This window comes from Neolamprologus multifasciatus, chromosome 4 (genome assembly GCF_963576455.1).
Source record: "Neolamprologus multifasciatus chromosome 4, fNeoMul1.2, whole genome shotgun sequence".
Taxonomy (NCBI): domain Eukaryota; kingdom Metazoa; phylum Chordata; class Actinopteri; order Cichliformes; family Cichlidae; genus Neolamprologus; species Neolamprologus multifasciatus.
The window spans coordinates 25,149,863-25,165,991 of NC_140442.1; the positions used below are offsets into that span (position 1 = coordinate 25,149,863).

Genomic DNA, 16,129 nt, shown 5'->3' on the forward strand with positions numbered 1-16,129 from the left:
CATTCTCTGTAAGATTAAGGTCAACTATTGAACGGCGTATATTTTGAAGTAAAGGCTTTAAAACCAAGTTAGTACAAACATCGCTAATGTCACATAACTTTCCCGACATGTGGCCAAAAGGAATGTTTTAATGTTCTTCATTATAAAAACATTTGCACATAAATAAGTGACATAATATTCAGTACTTACTTCTGAAAGTTTACTCTTCGGCGGCTCCGCTTCTGCCGTTTTTTTCGCCAAAATTATCGACACCACCGCAGCGCTACGAAATCTGGGATATGTTGGGCCATGAAGGCTACACCGACCCATCCTTAAAATTCAGGGAAATTAAGGACGCATTTGAGGGCCGCATTTCGAGCAGCCTTTGAATTGGGACAGCCTTCGTCGTGTCGCTGTGACGTAACTGGCCTGAAAATGCAGCCTTTAAGTCTGCAGACCCTGAATTGGGATACAGCCCAAATCCGGTCATTGGTACTTCCTGGCTTGTGTAGTTACTAGGTAACAAAAGCTCAACACTGCCCCTAGCGTCCTGGAGCACTTCCGTTGTGTTTTGGAATTTGCATGTGTTTTGGGGTTTGCAAGTGTTTTGGAGTTTGTACGTGCTTTGTCTCTAGGGGCCACCGTAGTTTTATATGTAAGTGGAATTCATACAGAATCTTTCTACTGTATTTTTCCACCCTCTTCTGCTGGCTGTCTACAGAAAAAAAAAACTTTAAACCAAATGCTGCTCATTTATTTCATTTCCTCTTCCAAGAGTCCACCTATAGCTGCCCCAGAGGTGGCTTAATTCACTTTTTCCTGTCTATGTATTATACATTTACCTAGACAATAATAATAATAATAATAATAATAATAATGGATTGGATTTATATAGCGCTTTTCAAGGCACCCAAAGCGCTTTACAATGCCACTATTCATTCACTCGCATTCACACACTGGTGGAGGCAAGCTACAGTTGTAGCCACAGCTGCCCTGGGGCAGACTGACAGAAGCGAGGCTGCCATATTGCGCCATTGGCCCCTCCTGCCAACACCAGTAGGCGGTAGGGTAAAGTGTCTTGCCCAAGGACACAATGACCAGGACAGAGAGCCCAGGGCGACCTTCCAGTTATAGATATGCTTCCCAACCCCCTGAGCCACGGTCGCCCCAATTTATCGAGACAAGACTTAGTGCTTTAAGAAAAGCAACCAGCTTTTAATTTCCTGGACTTGTGGTCATAGAAGAAAACCTGTGTCTTCTTAGCAGTTCTCACACTAAGAAGTGACTATTGTGATAGCATATGAGTCCCAGGGACTGTATGTGGTGAAGAGGTGTGCCATAGAAACTTCTGTCAGTCTGTTAAGAATTCAACATTTTCAATAGAAATGTATAATTGCTTGGGTTATTATAGAAACAGCTTTATGATCTATGAAGAGAAAAAATATTGCTGTGTTGCTGCTTTTGTTCCAAAGTCGATGTACTCCCGAATGTCATGCACTAAAAGAGGCTCTATTTTTTGTATTATTTGAATTAGTTCTTTCTGTTTACTATTACTTTGTTTTATTTTAAAGCCAATCATGTGATTTGGAAAAAGAAATAAACCCCTTTTGAATTGCCTTTGACACAGAACAAAATGGCAATGACCTCTTCCTGAGTTTCCTTTGGCCTAAATGCAAACACTGAGAAAAAGAACGGTTTCACAACAAGCCAAAGTTCAAAAAGTACATCATTTTTGACTTCAGTGGATCACTACTAGACCATAAAATTATGGGAATGATGTGTGAATGATTTACAAAGTAGTTTAACTGACAAAAAGTAAGAGTGAATAATCACCTATCATCAACAAGAGCCCCTGTCTCTCTTCTACCACCACTTTTCAGTCCCGGACAGACAGTCTGTCTGGGTCTGTCTGTTGGAGCCTATCCCAGCTGTCATAGGGCGAGATGCAGGGCATACCCTGGACAGGTCGCCAGTCTGACGCAGGGCTAACACACAGAGACAGACAACCATTCACACTCACATTCACTCCTGCATTCACACCTATGGACAATTTAGATTGATCAATTAACCTATCCCCACTAATTGCATGTCTTTGGACTGTGGGAGGAAGCTGGAGTACCCAGGGAGAACCCACGCAGACTCAGGGAGAACATGCAAACTTCCACACAGAAAGAGCCTGGTGGAACTGAACTCAGGAGCTTCTTGCTGTGTGGCAACAGTGCTAACCACGGTGCCATACTACAAGACCATAAAATCCTGGGAATAATGCTTGAATGTTTTACATAACAATGACTACGTTAATGTCTTTTAACAAATCAGAAAAGCCATGAAACCTGAAACAGCTGCCTGGAGACTAGGGATGGGTACCGGTATCCGGTGCGGTTCTGACATAAACGGTAGTAACCAGACCCAAAAGCAGCACGCATTTCTGTCAGGGTCCTGGGTCTGAGCGACCCAGGATCCCAGAGCAGTTATAGACTTATGTTACTTATGTATTTTTGGTGTTGCTCCCCCTTTTCCTCTATGCTTGTACATATGTATGTTTGGGTGGCTGTGTGTCTGAGCACTCGTTTATAGGCGCCTTCAAGCCTGGTGGGTGTGGCCCTGCTAGGGGACTGGCCACACCCGAAGCCACGCACCTGCTGCTGATCAAGCCTCGTCGGGGCTACTTAAGAGAGTCTCCAACCAAAATTCACTGAGCCAGCAGCAAAAGAAGCAGCAAACTGCGCTTCACATTTGATCAATGTCGTCATGAATTTTGCTGTTTTGCTTGCACGACTATTAAAATCACACTAAATGCACAGCTAGCTCTCTCTCTCTCTGTACTTCAAGAACAGTTTCCCATCTCAAATCTCTGTTTTCTGTATTATTCATTCGCTTATTACCCACCAGTCTACTGTTGTTTACAGCGCTGTTGGCTGCTGTCGTCTTCTTTTCTTTTTCTTTTTTTCACTTAAATGACCTCGGACAAGAAAGCCTATTTTTTCTGTTGTTCAATACTGAAGAAATTTAAACTTTATATGCAGAACATTGCAGAATATTTTTAAGGTTATCTGCTATAAAAAGCCAGACCATCTCCATGTTTTTCTGTGTTTTATTCTCGTTTACTTTCACACAAAGGCATCTGCTGTGATGTTCACAATTCTGATGAAGTCTCACATGTATCAGTACTGATAAATGATCAGAATTATAATATTTCTGACTGTCTGAGGCTAAGTTGAATCGAATCAGGACTTTGAAAACCGGAATCGAATGGATTATAGAAATCAGTGATGGTACCCAGCCCTAGTGAGCAGCCTAGGCATGACAGAAGTGGATGTAGCTGTAATAAGAAAATAACTATTGATAACTTTTCTGTTAAGTTAAGGCCTGATCCTTCTGAAATTCATAGCCAGTGCTCTGACACTGTGTCATCAATCTTTGAATGCTGAAAAAAGCACAGTGTATCCAGAAAAACACATTATATGCTGCAATAAATGCCCAAGTGTCCCCTCTCCACTGCCTTTCAGCAGCAGCCAGCAGCAAACAGGTCGTCAGAGGAGGCCAAGATGATGATTACGTTTAACATTTTCTACAATATTGACCAAGCACTTTAAGCACAAGATTGTTAGTTAATAATTTAGAAATGAATATTGTCTGTATGGACTGCAATTCCCCCCCCCCCCCCCCCCCCCCCCCAAAAAAAAAAAGTGCACATGTAAAACTACGGTGTTAAACGATGCGGTTGAAAAATTAGTGTGCGCCTAACTTTTGTGCCGGTACGCCTAACTTTGTAAAGTTAGGCGTACCGGTTCGCCCATGGCAAAAAGTTAGTCTAGAGCCCTGTAGATACTATCACATTAAATGTGATAGTATTGTTCTGTCTCTCAGGATGTGAATATGACTGTTATTTTATAGTATCTTGTATTTAGTGCATTGTATTTCTCTCAGAGGTCTCTTCTTGTATCATCGGGTTATGAATGTGTGTGAATGTTAGATACAAAGTACTTATGCATGTATAAATGGGGCAATGAGGCAAATTGCATAAAGTGCTTTAAGTGTTCAGGTAGAGTAAGTGCTGTATGAGAACTAGCATTTACTAAAAATCTTAGATGAGTTTAAATCTGGGCAGCACGGTGGCACGGTGGTTAGCACTGTTGCCGCACAGCAAGAAGGTCCTGAGTTCAATTCCAACATCAAGCCGGGGTCTTTCTGTGTGGAGTTTGCATGTTCTCCCTGTGTTTGTGTGGGTTCCCTCCGGGTACTCCGGCTTCCTCCCACCGTCCAAAGACATGCAGCTTGTGGGGATAGGTTAATTGGAAAATCCAAATTGCCACTAGGTGTGAATGTGAGCACGAATGGTTGTCTGTCCCTGTGTGTTGGCCCTGCAACAGACTGGCGACCTGTCCAGGGTGTAGTGATGGGTTGTTCGCGAACGAAATGGCTCTTAGAGCCGGCTCTTTGACGTGAACGATACGAGCCGGCTCCTTATCGCGAGCCGTCACGTGGTTTGTTTTTCTTTCTTTCTTTCTTTCTCTCAGCCTCTCTCTCGCACTTTTTTTCTGTTTCACTCAGCACGCGAGCCGTGTGCTTTACGCTGGGCAGAGGGGGGAGGGGCGGTAGTTACACTCAGTAGCACAGGAACAGAGCCAGAGGGAGAGAAAGAAAGCCAGGGACAACAACGTCACATTAGAAAGTTGTGGATGATTACTATACCTACTTTCAGTTGCAGATGATAAAGGATTCAGAAAGTTTATTAATGCAGGCCCATATGACAGAGAATATGCATCTTCTTTTTGTTTTCATATTTTAATTTATATTTAATTGTGTTGTGGTTTGCAGTGTTTTGTGTTGTTTCACTTTAAATTTGTAAAAGGAAAAAGCTGAAAATTTAAATAGTTAAAAGTTGAAATGTGAATAGTTGATTTTTGTATTATATGATTTATTTATTACATTTTATGTGGAGTGAATAAATAAAAGTATATTTACGGTGGCCCCTAGAGACAAAGCACATACAAACTTCAAATCACGTACGAACTCTGAAGCACGTACAAACCCTGAAGCACGTACAAACTCCAAAACATGTAAAAACACATACAAACTCCGAAGCACGTAAAAACTCAGAAGCACATAAAAACTCAAAACACATACAAAAGTCAGCAGAAGTGCTCCAGGATGCTAGGCGCAGTGTTGAGCTTTTGTTACCTAGTGGCTACACAAGCCAGCAAGTACCAACGACCAGATTTGGTGTGTGGTAATAACAGGTAAATGAACATTGTTTTTAAATTATTTGAATATATATGAGTGCCTGTGTATAAATACACAAACATGCTTTCAATTGTGTAATTTAAGTGATCTAGTAGCTCTGCTTTGGAAGTTCAGTTCATGCTAGAAATGTGTTTTGGAGTTTGTACGTGTTTTGTCTCTAGGGGCCACCGCATATATTTATATATAAACATATATAAATAAAACCACTTTTTTTACATTAGTAATTCCTTTTGTGCATAATTTAATATTATTGTTAATAATAAATTAATTAAAGCAACAAAACAACCTGAAGAGCCGGTTTGGAGCTGAAAGAGCCGGCTCTTTTTAGTGAGCCGAACCGAAAGAGCCGGATCTCTAAAAAGAGCCGGAAATCCCATCACTACCAGGGTGTACCCCGCCTCTCGCCCTATGACAGCTGGGATAGGCTCCAGCGCCCCCCGCGACCCTGAAAAGGAGAAGCGGAAGCAAATGGATGGAGTTTAAATCTCAGTAACGTTGACTTCAAAGTCAAGGTCAGAGGTCAAGCTTTCTGAAATTCTTGTGAATGTAATTACTCGGAAACAAGGTGATACAGGATTTTGAAATTGATACCAAAGGTGTATATGAGGAGGCTGGGAAGGTAGCACTGGTAATTGGCAGTATTTTTAGGATCATTGTTGTTTCGTATTTCTCACTGTGTATCATTGTTATTCAAAGTGTCTTGGGCTACGTCCACACGTACACGGGTATTTTTGAAAACGGAGATTTTTCCGTTTTAAAAAAATAATCTCGTCCACACGTAAAGGCAGAAATGAAGGAAAACGCTGCTAGGAACATGCCAAAGCAACAGGTGGCGACATATTCCTAACAGTGCAGAAATGTTGGCCAATCAGAAGTCTAGAAGCCTCGGTGGGAAAACGAGGCTTCTATCCACTCACTCATCGAGTCATTGTGTTTAAGTGTACATTTTTATTCAAGCTAATTGACATGAATCAAAAATATCCTTACAAAGCTCCTTGTGGTGCTGCAGGTTTCTCAAACTGAATTTGCTTGCTTAAAGAAGAATCAAGGAAACACCACCCCTTCTACCCATTTCATTAGCAGCTTGTTTTATATAAAGGATTTCTTGTTTAGAATTAATTACATCAGCCCACTGTGTCTCACAAGGGGACAGCATACAGTTTAACATTTGAAGGGTTAAGGATGAGACTATCAGATGGTGATAGAAGCAGTTCAGCCTCTGAAACTCCAGGTGGAAAAGTAATTCGGAAGCACTGCAGAAGGGTGGTGAAGAAGATGAAGACTTCCGTCCTGGCCAGAGTTGCTCCGGGACAAACCCTTTGACCTGAAATAGAAAACAAAAAAATATATGCTAGATTATATCTGTGAGTAGAGTGGGTCATGACAAGAAGTTGATTACAAACCTGCAGAAAAAACCATGAAGGCATCACGATGGATAAACTTTCCATCTTTGTCCAGGAAGTGTTCCGGATAAAAAGTGTACGGTTTCTCCCATTCACTCTCATCAGACAGAACAGAAAACAGGAAAGGATACACAGCTGTCCCCTGTTGAATACACAAACCAAACTTTTTTCCTCCCTTTTTTATATGTATTCACAGGGTATTACACAAAAATCAAATATTTTTAACTGCGACTTAAAAACAAAATTTCATCTGGGACAAAATGAGTTTTTGATGAAAACCTACTTGATTCATTTAATCTAGCTTAAAAAAAAAAAATCAAGCTGATGAACATTTTTCACACTGTTGTATTCTATAAATATTGATCACAGAATAGTCCCTCCTTGATGCTGGAACACTAGCTTACTACTGCAAATTCCATGAAATGTTGATCTTCAATTTGATAATCAAACACTGAGAGAAAGAATCATTCAACTCCCTTTTTCCACATCTGTGACGATGTTTTAGTAATCAAAAATATGATTATTTTTTAAGCTTCAATATATAATAAACACATCATTTGTGTTCCGATATATTTTACCTTCTTAATGAAGTGACCTCTAAAGATAATGTCCTGTGAAGTTCTGTGAGGAAGCCCCAGGGGAGCAACAGCTGCTAGCCTTTGTGTCTCATGGATGACAGCATTGGTGAAAGGCAGCTCTGTCCTGTCTTTAAACTGAACCTGACGATCTCCCACTACACTGCTTAGCTCCTCCCGGACCTTCTCTGGAAGATGAAAGGGCTCGAAGGATGTAATAAATCTGACTTCAGTGTAACAGAATTTTTTGTTGTTGGCAAGCACTTTGAACATTTACAGGTTCTTACCCTGTATCTTTGGATACTTGGCCATAAGAAAAAGTCCCCGTGTGATTGTGCGTGCTGATGTTTCAGTGCCAGCAGCAAATAAATTAATTATTGTTATCAAGAGGTTTTCATTGTGGAAATGACTGGTGGTAATTCCAGATTTCTGCGTATAAAACCAGTAGTTATTCAACAGCTGAAGCTTTTGATTATGACACTGATTCACATTGCTGTGTTAAACAGATTTCTATTCACCAGTTGGGCAGAACCACCACCAGGTTAGGATAACATGTTCACATTATTGCCATTGCTCTTTAAAAAAAACAATATCAGCATTGTATAAATTATGTGTTCCTCACCTCCAAATTGTCTTGGTGAATCAGAAAGGCATCCACAAATCCTCTGCACATCTTTGGATCAAGAGTTTCTTTCAAATGACTCACCAATTTCATCTGATGTTCCCTATTGGCTGCAAATGCTTTTTTGAATTCATTTGGGGAAGAGAACCATTTGCCAATCCACGGGAACATGTTATAAAGCTGTAAAAACCCAAATGCATCTGTGTTAGTATTTAAAAGGGCAAGCAAATGTTTGTTCATTTCATAAGAAAAAAACTAATGTGTCTGAAAATAGTTTAAAGGATTATGGTTTGTTTGCTCAGGGGTGGCTGTAGCTCAGGAGGTAGAGCAGGTCACCTACTAATCGGAAGGTTGGAGGTTCGATCCCAGGCTCCTCCAGTCTGCATGCCAAGTATCCTTGGGCAAGATACTAGATACAAGATACTAACCCCAAATTGCTCTCCGATGCGTCCATCGGAGTATGAATGTGTGTGCCGAAAACTAGCTTTACTTTGTTGTCTGGGTCAACTTTGCTAGCGAGAGACAGAGGCGTTGAAAGGCTGCTGTAGCTAGAAAAAGCACTAAGTATAGATAAAGTGCTTGTGAGAATGGGTGTGACTGGGTGAATGTGGCATGTTGTATAGAGCGCTTTGAGTACTCCGGGAGAGTAGAAAAGCGCTATATAAGAATCAGTCCATTTGTTGTTAAAAATCAGAAATATCAAGTGAAAATGAAATAGGGCAGGCCATACTTTTGTCTTTGACCCTTTGAGTGCTTGGGTTGTGTAATTTAAGTTTACTGGTTAGTTCTGAGGTTATTCTTATTACATCATGAGGTTTTGTTTTTTTTTTATGAACTCTTTAGTTTGGCTGTGTGTCCTTGTGTCTCCCCTTTTTGTGTACATTGTCATTTGTCTCCACAGCGTTTGGAAGGTTACTTTTAAAATGTATTCCACTACAGATTAAATGCCCAAAAATGTATTTTGTAACGTATTCTGTTACATTAGTCAATGAGAGTAACGTATTCTGAATACTTTGGATTACTTAATATATTATCATACTTTTTACAACTACATGAATGTACTATTGCTGTGTGATTTATTACTATTACTGAAGGCTACTCGCCGTACCAATACCAACTAGATTTTTAAATCTTAATATAAAATGAGTAACAGTAGGGTGGACATTAGGTAAGGCTGCACTTTTTGCAGCATCTCGTATATAAGAATATTCCTCACGTATATAAAACAGGTCCGCGGCTCCGAACCGTGTTAAAGGGACCTCTGGCTAATACGTCGGGTTCCGTGTTGGGCTCGTAGCCGAAAACTAGCTTTACTTTGTTGTCTGGGTCAACTTTGCTAGCGAGAGACAGAGGCGTTGAAAGGCTGCTGCAATGGAACTTATTGTTTCGGAGGAAAACACGAACAGTGTACAGTCGAGTCTTAATAGCTTACTTACAACTGGGCTTGTCAGGCACTCTTGTTAGCTGCAGTGGTTATTATTATATTTACATGCTTCCAGCTCCCGTTTCTGGTCGGTGACAACTCGTATTTTTCGACTCCTTTTTCTCCCTCCTCTTGCTCACAGACACATAACGGGTATGGCAGTCCATTCTCCCTGCAGCACGGACTACAATGTCCATGAGGCTACATTCTTTAGGGCTATGCCTGTAACACTGCCTATTGCCTTCATATTAAATACATTTTTTTGAATAATAATTAAAAATATATATATTTCTTCACGTCATTATGGGGGCTACAAGTAGAGGTGACCTGGGGTGCGAGATTGAGACACAGGCATTAGAGCCTCTTAATGCGTGTTTTGGTTTGGTTTACACCGATGTGGAATTACCAAAAATAGAGAGGGCATAGCCTAACACAGGGGTGGGCAATCTCAGTCCACGAGGGCCAGTGTCCCTGCAGGTTTTAGATCTCACCTTGGGTCAACACACCTGAATCACATGATTAGTTCGTTACCAGGCCTCTGGAGAACTTCAGGACATGTTGAGGAACTAATTTAGCCATTTAAATTAGCTGTGTTGGTTCGAGGACACATCTAAAACCTGCAGGGACACTGGCCCTCGTGGACTGAGATTGCTCACCCCTGGCCTAACATATGAAATAGGAAAAGACAACAATTTCCATTTATTTGCTTCCCCTGTGGCGTCATGTTCATTTGCGTCAGCTGTGTTTCTCATGTGTTCCCACTTCCCTCGTTACCCTTCTGCGTATTTAAGTCCTCTGTCTCTCGCAGTCTCCCATAGTTCATGTTTTCAGGATTTTCAGGTTTCATGTTGTAGTTAAACCCAGTCTAGGTTTTGTTAGTTCTTGTTTTGTTATCATCTATTGTCATGTGTTTCATCTCCCACAATAAAGGCTTGCTTTTTGTTAGAAGTAATTCTGCTGTCTGTGCATCTGCTTTTGGGTCCACACCACAACACACTAGCTACTTAGCCATAATAAGCAAGTCCTCATAACCTTTGTTTGACAGTGGCAGTTATGGAGTTAAACTCCATTTAAAATTTCAGCCTTGGAAAAGGTAAAGCCACTGGAGGAAGTGGTCATTAAAAAGAAAGCAAAGTTAAATGAACAGTAGCAAATATTTGAAAGCATATCACTACACAGACATAAGCAAAGCACTGCCCCTTAGTTATAAAAGTCAGTTAGAATTTACAAACAAAATCTTTAAAAACTTTAAAATATACCTGGACAGATGGGGCCCTCCAAAGTGTGATGTTTCTGCATGTACGATGTACCAAAGATGTAAACTCCAGGTCATTGTAATCAAATCTGTTGCCATAGATCAAGGAGCAGATAATATTGGCACTTGCGTTGTTTAATGGTTGGTTGACATCAAATTCTCCTGCAAAGAAAATTACAAAAAGTTCATTTGTATCAAGTTGCAGTTTCTGTCAGTTCACTGTTTACCTTTGAACTGTTTAAAAGCTTCCATAAGGTAATGACACTCCTCAATGATTTTGTCCTCAAATTCTTTTTTTCCCATTCCAAAGTCCTTCAGGTTCTTTATTGAAAAGCGCCTCATCTCTTTCCATGTGTCATCATTAGCCCATACAATACCTGATTTGACAGAAATAACTTTCAGTAAGATAGATAAAGGTTATACATAGTTGCTAATTATGACTCTCACTCAAATGTGTTTGCAAAAGTCTTGTCTTAATTACTCACCATGTCCTTGAAAATGCTCATCGATAATTGGTGTTGGATCCCTTTCTCCAAACACTTCAGCATAGTCAACAAGTGCCTCCTTTACTGCGTTGTATCCTACCAGGACCACCACTTTTTTGGTCCCCAGATAGATGGTGAAAATAGATCCAAATTGTTTGGATAGCTAAAAACAACAAAAAAATGTTCATATATCTTTGTTTAAAATACATTAAAATGATCAGATAAGTTGAAAGAAAATTCCTCCAATGACTTCCTCACCTCCAGTAACGTGACATGCATTTTCTTCAGGTACAGCTGCAGGAAGTTCCCAAACACGGGAAGTGGTGTGGGTCCTGGAGGCTCCTTTCCATCCTTTTGGGTTATGTTAGAGAAAAGGAAGTGGATCAATAGAAGGACTGTCAGACACAAAACAATTGAATAAATCCCATATAGTATATCCATGGCTTAAGCTCAGTGACTTCTGTTGGTTATTCCAACTGACAGACAGGATGACTGTGTCATGGTCCGGGTGAGTGCTGGGCCCTTCCACAGGGCCAGCATTTCTACCCCTGGGCGGAGCCGCCACATCATGCTGACAGGCTGCACCTGAGCATAATTGGAATTGCCAGCTTCTTAAGACCAGCGCTCAGACTCACACCTCACCAGATTGTCTGCAAACCTTTGTCAGTCGGGGCTTCCACAGTTTCGCCACTCACAGAGGACCGCTGGATGTTGTCAAGCCACTGCCGTCACCTGTTAGGATTTCAGCGCTGGTCTATTCAGTTTCTCCGTGCCTGCCTGCCTCCCTGCCCAGCGCTCAGAATAATCTTCTCCCCTCACCCAGATTTCCCAGTGTCTGGTTCTCCATTCAATCCACAACAGCCCCGTGGCTTCCCCACGGACACTTCTAGTGCTCCTTCTAGTTTTGTTTCATAGAAATGCCAAGTTGGCCATGTGTGTTTCAAAGTAAAGGATTGTGAATTTCTGAGTTAGAACTGTGTGACTCCAAGCGGAGTATTATGAATCATAGTGTGCCTCTAAGCTAATGTTATATCTAAATTCAGATACAGTCAGATAACCTCGTACATATTTGTTTTGTACCAAAACATAGGATGCAACAGCCAAGTTAACTTTTGTTTAGTGTGAGTAAAAATGATCCAATTTAAAGTTAAATATTCTTAAAAGAATTCTCAAGTATTTTTTTTGAATATGAGTCAAGATGGCACTGGTGTTTGTGGCCTGCCATTTACCTGTCCTGTTTGTTGTTATTTTGATAACGTTGACTTTCTTTCAAGATGCGTTTTCTTTGATGGTTTATGATTGCCAAACATATTTATCTGTCCACCCATAATACAGTGTATATGTTGTATGTAATCAGTTATGGCCAAAAAATTAGCTTTAATTACCAATTCATTCATCTGCATTCATTTCACCGATGAATCCGAGTGAACATTTGTCCTAAATTAAAACTGTAGAGTCTTAACCTTACAATATGAAGTGGTTTGAGGCTAGATTAGTTGATGGTAAGTGGTGCTATGTCAATAAAACGGAACAGATCTATTAAAACAAAACACATGGATGACCAGAGCCCTCCCAGCACAAGGCTGACAGGACTTTTTCCCCATATGATAAAGAAACAGAATAAAACATAAATAGATTGAGACGGATTACAATACCAAACTTAAAGATAAAAGTGCATTTACTGGACTTGTTTTGTCAGCGCTTGCTCTACAGACAAGAGAGGACAATGAAGTACAATTAGAAGTGCTTGTCCTGATAAAGACTTTTGAAATGTAAACAGCAGCTAAGTCAACAAGGATCTGTGTCCACACTCCTCTATGGAAGAAATATAGTATCATCAGAATTCAACTATTTTTAGACATTGAATTTACAACACTGAATTTTTATCCTCCAAATTTCCCTGCAAAAATATTCACCTGCAAAAAATTCACCATCAAATATTCACCTGCAAAAAATTCACCTGCAAAAAATTCAACTGCAAAAGTGATGAACTTGAATGACCCAAGCCAGAGCAATCAGCACTAGATCGAGTCGAGCGGCTCTCAGCCAATTAAGTTACGCTGTTTGATCACATGACACCGTTAGCCAGCAGTGTGTCTCCTAAAAGAGAGTTGTTTAAAGGTGAGTGATTAAGTTTTTCTCCTAAATAGAGATCATTACAGAACGCCTAGTCCTACTTAAAATCCCATTCATTTTTCTTTCATTTTATCATCTACTCGAACTAAGGAAAACATTTGACTAACTCAAAGACAATTTCCACGCCTCCCCTGCCTGTCTGCAGAGGCAGTTTTGAATTTAGGAGCAGCAAGATGGCAGCGGCAAACCCTGGCGGTTCTCCAGTAAGTATATTGTTTTTTTTATCTTCAAGTTTGTCTTTTGAAATGTTAATTTTATTTAAATCCGTTGCTCACGTATAAAGTACACAGACGAGGTCTTTGCTCAACTCCTCTAAGGCTGTCTCACTAAGCACTACATGCTAGCATCCTGCTAACCGAGCTACCCTTTACATGCTGTGCTTTAGAAAATAGGATACTCGGTACAAAACCATACTCCGCAGATATTGATAGATAAACGAACACTGCAAATATAATGTTGGAAACGAGAACGGCCTTTGGTGAAGGGGTAAAATACACCATGAATAAAGCCATAGAGTGAATGGCTGCCATGGTTGCAGAACGGCCTGATTTAATGACAAGAATGGGGAAGAGTGAGGTGAAGGGAACCAAAGCCACAAAACACGGTCAGACAAGGCGGGAAAAGGGCAGTGATCTGTCCGTCAGTATGAAGTTGGTGTGTGCTTTGGTGAGCAAAAACTCGAGACCGGTAGCAGGAAGATGGGAGACTCGTGTTTCACTGGAATAGTGGTGAATTAAAATAATCTTTGTTGGGGAACACAGACATACACAATTAGATTTTCCATAACTATTTTTAGGAACAATTTGGAAAAGGTTTTTTGTTCTTACAAACACATTTCTTTTGAACTTGCCCAACGTTCTCAGTTTTTCAATGTTCAACATTTTCAGTTTTGTCCACATGATGGACAGAATGTAACTGTGTGCTTTCTGCAGATGTACTTCTTGCATTTCTCACACAAAATGCTTGTTTTAAAACATGAATCTTCCTAACTTAGATTTAAAACAAAAGATTTCTACGTCTCCTCCAGACTCAAAAACAGATGACAAACCAATCGACACACCTGAGTCACTGACTTTCTTAAATCCACTCACTCTCACTGGCTGTTTATTACTAATCACTGTGTAACTGCTGTGAATTCACAGTAACTGCCATCTCCTTACAAATGTTCATTAGATTAACCACACTTGTACAGACTGTATATAACTACCAACTTTCCAGCCATATTGACGGATTGCCTATATTGGCTGGAAATATTCATTTCCTGAGAAAAGACACAGACAGACTCTGCTTACAGGATGTGATGTGACAACACTAATGAAATATTGATGTGTCATATTTGTCCAAAGCGTATTTCATTGTTATGGAAAAAGAGAACATTAAAATCATGATGAACAGGGATGGTGATTTCTATGACTTTGTGTATATAATTTGGAATGTTGTACAAATGTAGGCCAATAAGAAATATATGATATCAAAAAAAAACACACACACACACACAGCTGTGAAGTCAGCTGCACATGAATAACATTAGTACAATGACAACTTTAATCAGAGTGAGTTCAGAAGATCCAAAAGTGGGACACTAAAAACAAGCTAGTGAAAGCAAAAAGTGACTTTGAAAAAGTTTATTTCAAGGAATTAAAACACTGATAGGAAAAAAAAACTAAACATGGGAAGAATGGCAATCCTTCAGCGACCAATCAAAGAAGACTGTAATGGCTGCATTGTAAAGAAGTGACTGAAGAAAGCTGATTTTTTTTTTCTGAGATATGCAGAGTTTTAACGAACAATTTGAACACTATTATTCATTTACATTATTTGTTCTCAACAGAGATGGGCAGTAATGCGTTACAAGTAACGTGTTACTGTAATCCGATTACAGGCACTTGCCCTGGTGGCCATTCTTTCAGTGGGCATTTCTCAACAACAACTACAAACACTCGTGAAGTGAATGGGCATTTAATTAAATAATGAAACATTTAATTCAATAATTAATGGCATATTTAATGAATTCATTTTGTCACTCCTGGCCCTTCACACCTCACTGCCATGATTGTTTGTGTAGTTATTGGATTCTAAAACTACTAGAATAGAATAGAAAACACATAAGATGCAGTCTCTGTTTTTTCTTCACCTTATTGATTTGAACTGAACTGAAATAAATCCGTTCTTTTCTGTATGGCAATGACCAGGACCTGTCCCAGCTGTCTCTGGTGGATTCAGTATTGTCTCCAATGTTTCTGATAACTTCCAGTTTGGGAAGTTTCCCATGCAGGTGAGGAATGCAGTGACTGACAGACTACCCCTCCTTGATTTAGGACCCATGCCAAACACTGAGTAAAGACTTCCTTGCATTAAACCTGCATAGCTGTTTTCACATTTATAACAAATCACCTAAGTGGCCGGCAGTGATCGTATAGTTAGTGCTCTGAGTTGTTGCCTAAACAACCTCTCTTCAAATCTGAGTTACAGCAGAGAGAATATGGCACTGAAGCAATGATGACAGCTTTAATAACCTATTTCATCTTCAATTATTCTTGTATGAAATTCTCTTAAAGTAGCAACTGAATTTCAACCAACTCAGCTAGCTCAGCATATTTTATTTCCTCTGTTAAAATAAAATGTGGCGGAGCCCAGCTGTAATTGTACCTTGCATTAATATGGTGTATTATTGATGGTGACACAGCACATGTCGTCCTGAATCTCACAGGTGTGCCGATGACCTGTGCAGTATATGAGGCACTAAAATCCTGGTGGATTTCTGGGATACGAATAGGAGGGAGTCATGTGAGCTCTATCAATATTGCACCACTTACGTCTCAGACCTGTATTTATGTATTTATGCAGTGAAATCGCGCTGTAATATCCAGTTAACTGTCCACATTTGTACTCTGTTTTTCCATTTATTATATTTTTTTCATTAATTTCTGAAAAAAGATCCACGTAGTAACCAAAGAGAGCCTAAATCGATGGTCTCTAATAGCAGCCAAATTATAAGAGCTTT

The 16,129-nt window shown here is 40.0% G+C and overlaps 1 protein-coding gene and 1 long non-coding RNA gene across 3 annotated transcripts; one reads left to right on the forward strand and one right to left on the reverse strand.

Moving 5' to 3' along the window:
- Positions 1–1,542: 1,542 nt before the first annotated feature.
- LOC146520591 (uncharacterized) lies at positions 1,543–3,646 on the forward strand. Its single transcript, XR_014873711.1, has 2 exons — positions 1,543–3,254; positions 3,290–3,646. It is a non-coding gene; the product is annotated as an uncharacterized LOC146520591 (long non-coding RNA).
- Positions 3,647–6,197: 2,551 nt separating this feature from the next.
- On the reverse strand, positions 6,198–11,510 carry LOC146520592 (cytochrome P450 2K1-like). 2 transcript variants are annotated; one of them, XM_085156957.1, is made up of 9 exons: positions 11,248–11,509; positions 10,990–11,152; positions 10,732–10,881; positions 10,509–10,666; positions 7,827–8,006; positions 7,492–7,633; positions 7,208–7,392; positions 6,630–6,771; positions 6,198–6,550 (listed from the first exon to the last, which is right to left on the reverse strand). In XM_085156957.1, exons 1-9 carry the CDS (start codon positions 11,428–11,430, stop codon positions 6,366–6,368), a joined length of 1,488 nt encoding a protein of 495 aa, XP_085013083.1. In that variant the 5' UTR covers positions 11,431–11,509; the 3' UTR covers positions 6,198–6,365. The 2 variants fall into 2 exon arrangements, with proteins under 2 accessions (XP_085013083.1, XP_085013084.1); XM_085156958.1 differs by lacking the exon at positions 10,732–10,881 and having other exon boundaries at positions 11,248–11,510.
- Between the last annotated feature and the right edge of the window lie 4,619 nt (positions 11,511–16,129).

What these genes read in the sequence shown, in the direction of transcription:
- LOC146520592 (XM_085156957.1), bottom strand. Translation starts at nt 11,430, where the DNA reads ATGGATATACTATATGGGATTTATTCAATTGTTTTGTGTCTGACAGTC. An exon ending in AGCTTTTAAACAGTTCAAAG is followed by an intron (nt 10,667 to 10,731) that starts GTAAACAGTGAA and finishes TTTTCTTTGCAG; the next exon opens with GAGAATTTGATGTCAACCAA. An exon ending in CAAGTATCCAAAGATACAGG is followed by an intron (nt 7,393 to 7,491) that starts GTAAGAACCTGT and finishes TTCATCTTCCAG; the next exon opens with AGAAGGTCCGGGAGGAGCTA.